Source organism: Eurypyga helias, unplaced genomic scaffold, assembly GCF_000690775.1.
Source record: "Eurypyga helias isolate BGI_N326 unplaced genomic scaffold, ASM69077v1 scaffold29914, whole genome shotgun sequence".
NCBI lineage: Eukaryota > Metazoa > Chordata > Aves > Eurypygiformes > Eurypygidae > Eurypyga > Eurypyga helias.
Window position 1 is genome coordinate 9,154 of NW_010246072.1, and position 14,041 is coordinate 23,194.

The 14,041-nt window shown below is 40.7% G+C and overlaps 1 protein-coding gene across 1 annotated transcript in view; it reads left to right on the forward strand.

Moving 5' to 3' along the window:
• Nucleotides 1-14,041, forward strand: part of LOC104508597 (multiple PDZ domain protein-like) — a gene marked incomplete at its 3' end in the record, with an annotated part of 36,956 nt that overhangs the window by 1,864 nt on the left and 21,051 nt on the right. Inside the window, exons 3-6 of the mRNA XM_010150277.1 lie at nt 7,878-8,099; nt 9,052-9,191; nt 11,182-11,395; nt 13,307-13,435. Coding sequence (XP_010148579.1) covers nt 7,878-8,099; nt 9,052-9,191; nt 11,182-11,395; nt 13,307-13,435 — 705 coding nt within the window. The remainder of the gene's footprint in view (nt 1-7,877; nt 8,100-9,051; nt 9,192-11,181; nt 11,396-13,306; nt 13,436-14,041) is intronic.

Sequence of the window (14,041 nt, forward strand, 5' to 3'; positions counted from 1 at the left end):
GTTTGTTTGCTCTGCTATTTGAAAAGGAGAACTTAGCAGTGACATGCAGAAATTATGTGAATTATGTTGTGATGGCTCTGGGAACATGTAGTGAGAAATGCAAGTGTGCCTGAAGCATTAATGGTAATTCAGTGAAAAGGAAATTTTTATTTTCACTTCCAGGCATTAGCTGTGAAGTTAAAGGAGATTTCTCTTTTTAAATACAGTCACCTAAATTAGTAAAAGGAAGCAGCAGATACTACAGATGGGTAATTTCGGTTTTGTATTTTTTAAAAAGCAAGCAATAATTTTACCTTCCACTCTAACCTTGCAGATCTATCTGTGCAGTAACTTTAGTGGCCGATTCCTGTTGCATGGTACATATTCAATTTAGATGACAGAGGAGCTACTTGGATATGAATTCCCTTCTTGATAACATGCTTACATGAACATCTGCACATGCAGATGTGTGTTTCTGGACATTCTTTGATTTGGGTCAACTCTTCAGAAAGTATCTTTTATTTTCTCTAAAGAATCATTTCTTCCCTACGCTATAGCATGAGATTGTCTGTCTCTTCTTTGCTTTACTTAGAAGTTTATAGAGCGTATTGCAACAGGACAGAGAATAAAATAATGAAATAGGCGGTTCTGTTAAAAAGTTACATATCTTGGCATTTTCAAAGACTCAGTTTTGTTCAAGGACACCTAGAGTTTTCTCTCTGTGGCTGGGAAAGCACTGTTGTCTTGAAACTCTTAGACTACAGGTTGGTGAAAACTGCATGGCATGCGAATAGTGACCAGGCTTTTTGGCCAAGCCATTGCCAGACTGAGCACGGATCAAGTTGTTACACAAGCACTTGCAGTCAGAACTGTGTTTGAGACAGGATGATGAGTGGTGCTGAGCTGTGCAGGAGCTAGGTGTTGCAGTACCTAGTCAAGACTGAGATGGCTAAATTTTATTTGCTGTTTCATGATGAGCTGCACAGGGAGTTGAACAGGGGTCTGTAGCTTCTCAACATGCAGTGTAAGTGACAGTCTGTTAAACCACTCCTGAGTTTTAAACTAGTTAATGAGTTTTTAAAGGGCTACAAGACTATTGCAAAATTCTCAGGAGCAGGCCATCCTTTAGGAAAGTACAGGTTGAAAGAGAGGATGGGAGCCTAGAAGCAATAATGGCAATTTGCTTTCTAAGTCAGACTGATTGCAAGTATCCCAGCAGAAGTAGGTCACTAAGTGAGACCTACTTGTAGGTCTGCAGTGGGCTCAACAGATTCGAGGGTAGGATGTATTTGTATCCTGAGGCACTGTGTCTGGAAGGCCTAGAGATAATAGTGAGAGTCCCTTATTCTGTTTGTTCTGTCAGTCTGGAAGATAAGCTGGCTAGTCTTGTAATTACCTGTCATGGTTTCCTAGCAAAAAAAAGAATGCAAATATACAGTTTCAGCAGACAAATATTCCTTGCTTTCCAGTGAGAGTTACTACCATTTTTTATGGTCTAAAATAGTAGACTTCCTTTTCTTTTTGGTTTGGTTTTTTTTTCCCCCTACAGATAAGTGGTATTTTAAGTGCCAGAAGAAGATCTGAAAAAGTGTGTGTTTTGCATGCATGGAGGTGTTTCAGATTGGCTGTCCCATTTCCTTAAGGCTTCCATGTGTTAATTGGAAATTGATCCCCTTCGTTGTTGATGTGTGCTTAACAAGGGCCTCTTGAGTTTGCATTTACATGTGCTACACCTGCAGTGGTGTGGAGTAAGTGGTATGTTGCTTCATCTGGATTTTTGTGAAACTTGCGCTGAAGGCAGCAAATCTGGTGCTTAGGTGCTTATTGGTAGGTTTTTTAAAGTATTATTTTTCTTAAATGAGCAAGCAGGATTTGTTTGTTGACTGCAGATCTTTCATTACAAAGTTAAGAACTGGAGTGGAAAAAGTCTTGTGACAAAAAAGGGATATTTTATTGAGAATTATTGTCCTGACTTCACTAGTCACTTGAATTGAGGAGCACTTATTCTTCAATGAATGCTTGTTTTCTCATGCTGAAGAGCAGTCTTGTTTGAAGATAAGGGAGTGACAGCAAAGAAAAATAGAGATTGTGAAGTTTTGAACTTTTCAGTAATATTTGTTAAATAAAATAAAATTTTTCTTTATAACATATTTTAAAGAAAATGCTCAGACTGTGCTGGCTGTCCTCTCCTGCTTCTTTCCCTTTCCTTTCTGTGTCTCCCTTGTCCACCTTGTCCTCCCCTCCTCCTCCCGCCCCAATCCACTCCTGGCTCTGCCAGAACAAAACAGCCTTCCCTTGGCTGGGCTGCATTCCTCAGATTTTTTTTTTTGTTTGTGAGCTTCCAGTGGGCATGAGTCCTCCCACAGCACAGCACTAACTGGGTTGCATGGGGTAGCTGAGTGTTAGTTCTAGAGTGTATTTGAGGAAAAAGTGGAGCAACTATGTCTTTTCATGTTGCCTGTGAACACTTGCTTAACTCTGCGGTTTGCACAGCTAAAGGAGACCTTCAGTTCCTATCCTGAAGGCATTTCTGCCACAGCGCCATTTGCTCTCTCTTTTAAACCAAAGTGCTTATCAGAAATGCTCATTTGGGGTCAGCCTTACCCGCAGAGAGATGAAGGAGCAGCCAGCAGGGTGGTGAGGACCAGTGCCAGTGCCTGGGCCTGGGGAGGCTGGGGGCCTACGCTGCAGCCCAGGCCACCTGCCTGTGGGGAGGCCTGGCTGGCCTAGCCTGACGGCTGTTTTGCTCTTTGTCTCAGTCAATGTTTTTGCTACTCAGAACACTTGGAGTCAGCCGAAAGTACTGCCCTGTCCTTCTTGGGGTCTCCAAGGGCTGCAGCTCAATCTCTGGAATGCAGGAACACTGACAATTTGTTCTTGTCCAATCTCAGACCTACAAATGCCAATTATGCTACTTTAAATGTTGCAGACCAGGCTTGTGTAGCTCCCTTTTTGTTTGAAAAATATTTTAAGCAATGGCAAGTAAGCACTATTTGATAGCATTTAGTGTCTATCTGTGCTACTGTAACTTTAAGTTTTATCATACTTGGTGGTGTTTGTGAATTTTTCTTTTTGTCTTGTGCCAAATTATGTCCACATTGCAGATAGTACATACAGTAAGGAGAATGCCAATCAAGGAAAATTAGCATAAGACAGATTATAAAACAAAGCAATATTCTTTCATATGGTATTTACACAATCACGGTGCTATAAAGTTACTTCTTGATGGAATTATGGTGATTTTATTACTACAAAGTAGTGCAAATTATATGTTTTGAAAGATATTTCATGCAACCACAAGAGCATCATCTTTCTAAGGTTTACACTTCTGGTTTATTGCTGCCCCTGGAATGACCCATATTTCTGTGGTTAGCAAGAATATACAGCAGTTTTTCTCAACTTTCACATGCTATAACCTTGTATGTCAGGAGGGACAGTGAAGAGAGTGGTCATCACACTTCTGCTTGGAGTTTGTTTGGGGATTATGAACTTCCACCTTTAGAATCATTATAACTTCCATTATGAAACAAAAGGTTTTTATAATGTAGGAGAGTGCGTGTGTTTTTTAGGAAAGGAGGAGACATTCTGAAATCTGCTTGTTGCACACACACGTACACAAAACTATTCTGTTAACAGTTTGACATTTTTCTTAGAGTTTTTTTTTTTTCTTGGAATTTCACAAGTCAAAAGCCACTTTATTTGAGGTAGGTTTCCGTGTTAAGCACTTTGAACTTGTAGCTGTGTTTGTTTAAAGAAAGGTGTGATGAAAATGGGGTGGTGTTGTCAGTTGCTGGTAAAGAGGTGGTGTTTCATACTGAGTTGTAGCTGTGCTGTAGTAACAGTGGTACTGAAGATTTGAGGGGTTAAAGTTCTAGTTTAACTATTGTGGATTAGAGGGTTATTTTTCATTTTCTCCTATATATAGTGTGCAGCAATTCTTTTCAGTGGTATTTCAACCACCGTGCAAATAAAAAAACACCCAGTGTCTTTAGAATAATGGAGTTAATAATTAGTTAAGCAAAATGTCTTAGAAAAACACGAAGAACTTATATCTTATGGTTTGGAGGACAGAAAAGGAATAGAAGAATTCAGTAATTTCCTACATGTTTGCAGTGATGTCCAAGTTCATGCAAGTATGCATTAGGGGTGAAATGTCACCCTGAGAAAGAGGGCACTATATTGCCATTTTGAAAAGGATTTGGTCTATGAAAACGTTCACTGTAAAACTAGAATATCAATCAGCCTCTTGCTACTTCTGTTTTAGCATGGTGATATGTGGATTTTCTACCAGAGAGAAAAACATAAATGGCTAAGGGGACTGTAATATATTAATTGGAGAACTCCTTCAAATTTACTTAGAGAAGAAAATAGTGACACGTGGGCACATGTTCAGGTGGAAGTTAATGTGTCCATCATGAACTTGAACATTACGGACAGTGAAATGAGCTGCCTAAAGCAATGCTCTGTTAAGCAGTACTAGCAGAACATACATAGAACATAGCACAGGAGGGGCAGAGAGCTCCTCCCCTGTGTAGTAAAGGTTGTGCTGTATGGGATATTCAGTGGTACAAGAAGGATTTTAGATTCAGGGAATGTATGTAATAGAATTCATTGTAAGGGCAATGTGTCATACTCAACAACCTTTTATTTTTGATGTGTAGCACCATTTTTTTTTCTTTGCTGCTTGTGCCTACAGGAATTTGTCTTATTGTATGTTAGAGAAAAACAATATAATGATGTAAACACCATTTGTGCCATTCATGCTATCCTAAAAATTCCATATCTTAGACTTACTGTGGCTTGCTTGATCTGCTTTTTGTGCATCGCATGATTTTTCCAGTGTTGCAACTTGCTCCCTACGCATTTCTGCATAAAGGAGTGCTCTAGACAGAGAAAAGACATTGACTTCTTATCCAGAGAGACGTTTCACACACTGGGATGTTAGCAGTCTGCACACCAAGTGGCAACACGGAAACACCTCTAAGTGAGGCTCATGAAGGAAGGTGGAAGAGAAATACAGTGGGGTGGGCACAGCAGTAGTTCCTCAGCTACTGCCAGTTTCAGTGTCTTAAAATTCTGTTTCTGTCCTTTTTTTGCCTGTATGGCTCTTTCTTTGTATTGCAGAAGGGCTTCTAGCTTTCTGTATATAGTTTCAAATTTTGCTCTTAGCATTATTGTAGGATTTTCTTTCTTTTTCCCTTTTTTGTCTTAGAAGACGATTACACACTCCATTCAAAGTGGGGAATTCACGCACAGTTGAGTTTTTTAGGGCTGGCACTTACACCAGTGAATCTTCTTCCCCTTCCGCCATCATGAAAGATGGCATCTCAGGAATCTCCTCCTGCATTAGAAGAGTTCCAAGACAGAGCAATGGTGTGCTTAGAAAAGTGCTAAATTAAACTGAAGGCATTTAATTTTTTTTTCTCTGGATTTAATTGTAGTGACCGGAGTCATCATTACCACTCTCAGCTGTTGAGCCTTGCCTACTTAGTTTGACGTTACTACTCCAAAGGCCGCACCGAAGAGGTTATGTGAGCCCTCACTAATCTACACTGGGCAAAATCGATAGTTTTTGCTCATACTATGCTGTTGATTGCTTATGCTAACCTCACTGGCTTTGCCTAAGCAGGTGATGAATTCTCTAGTGATCACTTTCACCAGGTGAGCTCTGAGGATGGTAAGCTTCAGCAGCAAGGGCAGTTCAGTGCTGTTTCCTACAATGAGCACTGCAATTTATAAAACTTACATCCATGACTTAGTAACATTTGTGATATCAGACCGATATACTACGGCCTTGGAGTGCACATGAGAAGTAGTTCGGATGTGCATCTCATACACTATTAGACTGCTTTATCTTGCTGTGGAAATGTAAAAATATTTTAAAATAGAAGCAGTGCAAGACTGGCTAATTACAGTGGTGTGAGGTACTTCAGCAAATAATAATTTGACCCATGGCAAATTTTTATGGGAATGAACATGACAGTGGGATGTATAAGAAGATTTGAAGGTGGAGGAGAACAAGAAATGAAGCCCGTTAATTGACCAAGTTCAGTGGTATGCTTTTATACACTGAAATGTATGACACTGGGAAGGTAGAAGTGAATTAACTATTATGTGGACTCAGACAGATAAGAAACACAGTGTGGCATAGACTTTTCTAGTTTCAAATCCATGCATATATAGTAAGGGGAAGTCTTGTCTTCAAAGAAGGGCAGAATTTGATTATGTCTCTGGGTGTTGTTAGATGTAATGAACTGTGAAACAAGGCTTCTACCTATGCCTTACAGGCTTGCTGAAATGAATGTATGTGATTAAAGAAAGTGCGTGTGTGCATGTTCTAGGCATTATGATTTGTTTTAAACATAACCTAAATGATTCCTCACAACACATGGACAACACAATGGAATCACTGTGTGATGGAAATCACTGAGTTCTAAACATCCTGATGTCTTAGTTTCACCCCAGTCGGTAACCAAGCACCACACAGCCGCTCACTTGACCTCCCTGCCCCGGTAGGATGGGGGAGAGAATTGAAAGGCGCAGAAGTAAGAAAGCTCATGGATTGACACAAGAACAGTTTAATGTTTGAAATAAACCCAAATAATTACAGTAATAATAATTAATTCTAATACAAAGTAAAACAACAAAGACAGAAACAAAACCCAGAAAAGCCAACTGATGCAACTGCTCACCACCTGCCAGCTGATGCTCAGCCAGTCCCCTGCCCACCAAAGCTGATGCTCAGCCAGTCCCTGAGCAGTGATTGCTGCCCCCCAGCCAACTCCTGAATGTCTGGTCTGTTGGAAGAATGATATGATAAAGCTAATGGTAGTAGCATAATTAAACAGTTGAGACTGAATTAGTAGGAGGTGGGGAGGTGAGTGAGCGGCTGTGTGGTGCTTAATTGCTAGCTGGGATTAAATTACGACAACATTTTAGAATACATTGACAGTTTGGAAATTTTTTGTTGAAATTTGAAGTTTAAAAATAAGGCTTCAAGGAAGGAGAATCCTAGTCTTTCGTACTGTGGTGCAGAATGCTAGAAAATTTGCACTGTAAAAACACGGAAGGTATTTGAGGCTGCAATACTGTGGTCCTAAATTGTGGTTATTTGGGCCAGGGAAGTATGAAACAGATCCGTGTGGAGTAAAACAGTGCCTGTTGACAGTCAGCAGACAGGTGGGACAACAGCGGAGTGAGGGCTCTTGCTTCGCCTGAGCTTTATACCAGCACCAGCCGTTCATTAGTTTAGTAGGCAGAGACCTACTTGAAAATAGCTAATTTACCATGGTAAGGCAAAGTGGAGAATTTCATTTTATGCTCTAAGGGAGGTGTATTGTCAAGGCTGTCTGCGTAAAGGTACGACTGTGGTTTTCAGATTAGCCTGGTGATTTTAGACTTGTTCGGTAATTTATATTAAATTCTAGCTCATGTACAGAGTTACAGTGGTAACTGTAGTGCATAGTGATGCAGAAACCTTGACCAGGGAAATTTATTCCCTACATAGCTGGTGAGGTTTCTTTCTTTTCTTCATCAAAATACGCAAGTATTTTCTTGTAAAATAATTGATAAATGTGTTTTTAAAAATACTAGTACTGTAGAAAAATCTTATTCATACTTGCTTACCTCTGCTATCATGTTGGAGCACTTCAAGCTGCTATGCTCATATGAACAAAAGAATTTTAGACAGAGTATGTAAAATAATTTTGGATTATTTTCAGCAATTTCTTGATTGAAGTCACCACTTTACATCGATGATAACATTGAAGATATTTTTTTCTTTTAACAACGGCTTTTTAAAATTGCAAATTGGGATTTCAAATATTTTAACAAGCTCTTGGATAAGGAGGAGTTTTCTACTGTGTCTATAAATCTGCGTTGTCATCAATCTTTTACAGGTAAATGTCACACCTTCCATACATTCCACTGGTGAATTCCCCCAGTTTCTCCATCATGGTGTGAACGTGGGGTCCTTGCCACATAATGAGTCATACTTGTTGGCTCAGCAGAATGGCAGCCCAGCTAATGTGCTAGAAACATCGATGAGATCCATTGCTCCTCAGATTAATGGGAAGTCCTCTACGGATGACTTTGAGCAGCTCATCAGAAATATGTCCCAGGTAAGCATGTCATCTGGTTGCCATGAAATGTGGATCACTGATGATCTAGATGATTAAAATACATATATGTTTATTTAAAAGCAATTGAGTTGTTAAGGAAACTGAAGCTCATTTATATTTTTGCTATATAAAGCAAAAATAATCTTTTAATTTCAGGAACAATTGATAAATGGGAGAACACTTGGATAAGTAACCTTGGCTTTGTCACTGCTGCATTATTGTCCTTATCTGGGCAGCGTGCCTCTCACAGATCAGCATGCCGTTATCTTCCTGTGCTCATTGTAGGATTGCTGCGCTGTGTGTGAGGGAGATGCTTTGTCAGACCATGCTCTTGTATGCATAAGTAATGAAAGCTTGTTCTGTGGCTTGCTTGGAAATACGATGGAAAATTCCTTTTTGGCCTTGCTACGCATTGTTCTGTAATCTTACTGCTTTCCTGTGGTAGGCAGAAATGGTGTACGAGTCCTTTCAGTGGCTGGAGCTGAAATGGCCAGGCATACATTCTAGCATTTTTCTAATTAACCTGTGATAGAGGCAGGTAGAGGAAGTCTGCTGCTGTTCTTCTGGAGAGCCTTTTGCACAGTCCTACTTTTTCCCTCTTTCTGAAAGTAGTTGTGCTTGAGACTTGGCCTGTACCCTCTAAAATTTTATAAACACATATATTCTACGTTAGTCACTACTAAGCCTAGGCTCTGTATATTTAGCTATTGTTTCCTAATTTCCTCTTCTGGGCTGTAACAGTCTTTATATTTCAAGTCTTGCATTGTCACTTTTCTGTATGATTGTGTGATATGGGAACTGAACAACCATGTTTCAGTTACTAGCTAGTGTAGCCTTGTCCAGCTGTAGCTGTCAAATTAGAAACTAATTTCCAGGTTGTTTACCACACTCACTAATGCTGCTTTTCAAAATTTTTAACATTTATACTCTTTTTTTAAATTCTCTCTAACAGGGTCGTCTTGTTGAGACCATTGAGCTTACTAAACCCTTAAGTGGTGGTCTGGGCTTCAGTGTCATGGGACTCAAGAGTGAAAACAGGGGAGAACTAGGAATATTTGTGCAAGAAATCCAGGAGGGAAGTGTGGCACATAGGTAAGGTCACTATCTGAATTATTTTGCTGTGACAGGTGTTAACATGACTGCAATTTAGGTGTGTTACTGCTGTTGTTTTTGTGGTACAAGTGCACATTTCTCTTGTACTTAAAATTACTTATCACTGCCATTTATGTAATGTTGGAACAGGGCAGTGTGTGATCTGAATTTCTAGAAACTAGAGATGTAGTTTCTCAGTGGTTTGTTTATATCTCCTTTTCACCGGGGAAAATGGGGAGGTTACTGTTCTGTGTCATGGATTTTAAAGCTGAAATACGGATTTTGCCATTCTTGAATGCACTGAAAAACGATTTGGTGCAAAAAAATCATCTGTAACTAGCAGGGTTGGTTGTTAGGTAGGGTCCCACAGAGGAGATGTGAAACCCAGCTTTTAAGTCAAGCAAGGCTTGACCTAAGTTGTTGGAATCTTAGAGAAATTCAGCTGATGTTAACCGTAAACTCAGCAATAGTAATAGCTTGCTGAGTCTGCTTTAGGCTTTACCCCTGATTCCACAAGTAGTGTTGAGAGAAATGGATTTCTGCTTTAGGAACAGCCCAAGGGAACAAACAGGCTCAGTAGTGAATGGCAGCAGCACTGGTTCACTGCAGACTGGTGGGGTGAATCACTGTGTGTGGATTTGCTGATCAGGGTGCTGGGCAGAGCTGCTTCGTGGTGTACTCTAAGTTGTGTGGGGCAACTGAGTCATCTGGGTGCTATTTCTCACTGTGCTGTAGAGAAAAAAATCTCTGATTATTTGTGGTCTGAACACTGTCTTAACAGAGTGGCCTACAGAGTTAATTCAGGTACGCAAAGGGGCAAGGTCTGTGTCATTATGGTATTTTTTCATCTGCCTAAATTCCACTTGTTTTTTCTTTTTTTCTTCTTCTTTCCCTTAAGAGATCTTTGCTTTAATTTCTCTTATTCCATGGAGTTGAGACCTATCTGCACTGGGTCAGGCCCTGCCCTACTGAGTGGCTAGAAGAGAAACATTCAACAACTGTTACAGGCCGCATAAATCAGAACGGCCCTGGCAGTACTGTCTTGGAGAGCGCTCTGAAAAACAGTTCAAATTCACAAACGTAATATTACAGGTTGAAGCTAAAAAGCATTTTTCCTGAATGCTGTTGAATACATTGGCTTCTACACCGTAGGTGTTCACAAAAGCTGGTGTAATAGGGATTCTTGTTTTCATTTCTGCCCTTTGTTTTTAAAGCATTGCCACTTTGGGGTGTTGAAGGCAGGACTCCAGAGTTTTTGCTGGTTTCTTACAGAAGCATTGGAAACGGTGGAGGAGGCACAGAGTAACTCATCTGTGTAGTCTTCCTACACTTCCTTTGAAGCGGGTCTGGGGAAGGGCTCAGTGTGTAAGCACCCAGTAGGGCTTCCTTTGTCAGCAAGTGAAGAGTTACTTTTTAATTTGTTCAGGGCTTTTTTACCCCCATTTAAAAGGGATCTGTTTTATCATTTTCTTTCTGTTTTCCTCTCTCCCTCCCCTTCTTTTTTTTTTCCCCTTGGTTTTGTGCAAAACAAAATTTGTTTCCGTAACATCTTGATGAAAGTGTGTTCCACTCCATGATTTGATGAATATTCAGCATGGGTGCACTGAACAAAGTGGAGCACTTGGTCTGTTAAGCAAGAGGCTCAAAGTCAAGAATAAACATACGTTCCCAGGCTATGGTTGGGAGTGACTGAGATCTAATATGCTTAGTCTCGCATGGGGGTACAAGGAGAAGAAAGCTAGCTAGGGGGTAGTAGCCAGGGGACAGTGGCAGTGGGATTAGCTTCAAAGGAAGCGATCACCAGGGTGCCACATCAGCTCCTTTCAGCAAAACTGCAGGGAGAGATTAAAAAGTGGGGGGAGTAGAGAACAGGTTATTAAAAATACTGGAAAATTGTCAAAATATTGTGATTCATGTGGCAACACTTCTTTGCTTTTTTCTTGTTTGTTTATTTTGTCAACCCCCTTCCCTTTTTACACATATGTGACAGAAATGGAAAGCTAAAGGAAGCAGATCAAATCCTTGCTATTAATGGACAAGCCCTTGATCAGACAATTACACATCAACAGGCTATCAGCATCCTACAGAAAGCAAAAGATAACGTCCAGCTAGTTGTGGCCAGGGGCACTTTCCCTCAGCTCATCAGTCCTGTAGTTTCCCGATCTCCATCTGCTGCTAGCACAGTTTCAGCCCATTCCAACCCGGTGAGTATACGCCAAATGTGTATGTATTCAGTTCTGGGCATATATGTGCTTACTGCATCTTGTATTTTGAGACCTTTTTTGTAACTTGTATGTACATTTCATTCACAGTTCTTGAGGTTTTTTTCTTGTATTTATCTTTGTTGTAGCTTTTCCCATGCAAAGAGTAGAAAATATTCAGGCTTGCTAGGGGAGGATCTTGATCTTGGATGTATTCCTTCTTCCCACCTGCCAAATACTCGTGTTCACCAGTGCACATACAGCATGTTTACCTTACTTTATGAAGCTTCATTTTGAGGTGGCAGTAAACAGGATTTTTTTTTTGCTTTGCCTTCTGCGTGGGCAAACAAGTGTTTGAGGCACTGCATTCTGACCTGCGCCGCCAGCCAGATGGGTCCTTCTCTGTTTGTTCCTCTGTTGTCTGTTAGTGGTGGGGCTCAAGTAAAACAAGAGTGAGATATCGAAGTTCCATGTGTAGGGACATACTTTAGGACACCCAGAAAGCGTCTCTGCTACTTTTTTTTTTTTTTGAAAGCTTTTGTACATCTAGGTGTGGAAAATATAGCTCAGAAACAGGGTGATACTGCACTTTGTTTTCCTCGTATCTTACTCATGTAGTTGCATGTCCTGGGATGAAATGGCCTATCTTCAGATTCTGTAGGTTTTGCTGTTCAGTATCTGTCCACAATCCAAAGTGTATGGAACAATCAGTCTGGAAAAAGCAGCTGCTTTAGTGTTTATTTTAACATTGTTAGCATAAAACCTTCCATGAAGAAGCTCAAGAATTACTATTTTTTTCTGTGTGAAGGAATAAAGCTGATTGACCTAACTTTACCTGTCAGCACACAGGAGAGGCGTGCCCTCTTCCAGTATTCCTGTGACACGTTCCTTTCTCTATGTGATTGCTTCCATATTCTCTGAACAGCTTCCCTTGCTTGAAAAAATGTGCCTCTCAAACCCGCCGCATCTCCTTCTATTTTTTTATGCATGCCATTCTCAGTCCTTGTGTTCCTTTTGATTCCAAATGCTGGGAGAAGGCAGCTTATCTTTAGCCATTCTTTCTCCTCCAGGCTTTCCTTGATCATCATTGGTTTATGTTAAAACTCTGGATTCCCAAACAGATACTTCAGGACTTTGAATCTGCAGTACTTGATTGTTCCAAAATAACTGCTTATTTTCAAGGTCCTACCTGGTGGAGCACCAGCTGTGGTTTTAAATTTCAGCTGAGTTTACAGTGTGGCTTGTTCTTCAGGAGAAAGAGTACCAAGAGCTTCTGGTCATCCCTTCAGTACCACCCCACATGAGCGAGCTAGCATTTGTCTTTCAGAGCAGGTTCGCTCCTGGCAGAACATGAAGCCTTCCATCAGACCTACTTCCTTCCAGTGCTGCTGACATCAGACAATGCAGAAATCTTTGTTCAGTGCACAAGGGACAGTTATGCTAATGCCTACCTTGCAATGCGTGGTGCTGCTTTCAGCCTTAACCTCTGAACTGGGTTTATGCTTTCTCCTCTGGTTTGTTTTAATGGCCAATGTGAACATGCGGTTACCTGAAGATTTTAATTTCCAGTTGCTGTGGGATTTGCTAGCAGCATTATTTTTCTCACTGACTGAAATGGGGCATGGAGGTGGACAGTCCTAGCTTGCTGCTTAAATTCAATCAGCAAGTTCTTGAAAGGCCTGACCCACTACCCAGCTCCGGTTTGTACCAGAGAAATTCCAACTGTTACAAATTGAGCAATTTATTGCTTATATATTATGTAAACTTATACCTAACAGAAAGGTCCCATATTTCCACCTTCCTCCCACCTTCCTTTATTCAAAAAGATACCCAAGAAATAATGTATTTTGCAAGTTTTAATATGTATGTGTCCTTATTTTAATCATTTGCAAGCTTAAATTTATTCCTTTTTAGGTTCACTGGCAGCACGTGGAGACCATTGAGTTGGTGAATGATGGCTCAGGTCTGGGATTTGGGATAGTGGGAGGAAAGTCAACTGGAGTGATTGTTAAAACCATCCTCCCAGGAGGAGTGGCTGATCAGGTAAATTCAACCCACCCTTCTGTTTACTGTTCAGTAAGGTGTGAAGTTACTCTTTACTTTTATAATCTTAATCTTAATTGAAAAAAAAAATAAGAGCACAAGCAGTGAAGCTTATCTGCAGTGAAGTTGTATTTGGTGCAGGAGATCTGTGGATTTGAATGTAAAAGCTGGATTAGGCTCTAAATCACATTTTGAAGCCTGTTACACTCTACACGTTTGGTGTGGATGCATTTAGACTTCTAATTCTTTCATGAATATACTAGTTGTAATCCAGAGATGAGGGACACGCCAACTGCTTACTTGATCTGCCCTGACAGCTAAGAAAGGGATCTGCTTCTCTCTGCTGGGCTTACTGAAGTTTGGAGAAGGCATGTGGCTTCATGTGTCTGCTTCAGGTCACGAGCTTTGCGTCTGCCCAGAGGGCTCGTGAATTAAATTTGGTGATCTCAGCTCATTTCAGGCTTGCCCGTTGCTCAAGTATCTAGGGCTTCATTAAAGTTGGTCAGGGATTGCATAGGCACAGAGACTGGTCAGACTTCCAGCCACAGAAGTGGTGGCCTGATAACAGGGCCTGGAGGTGCATGGACAGGATTTATCACCACACTC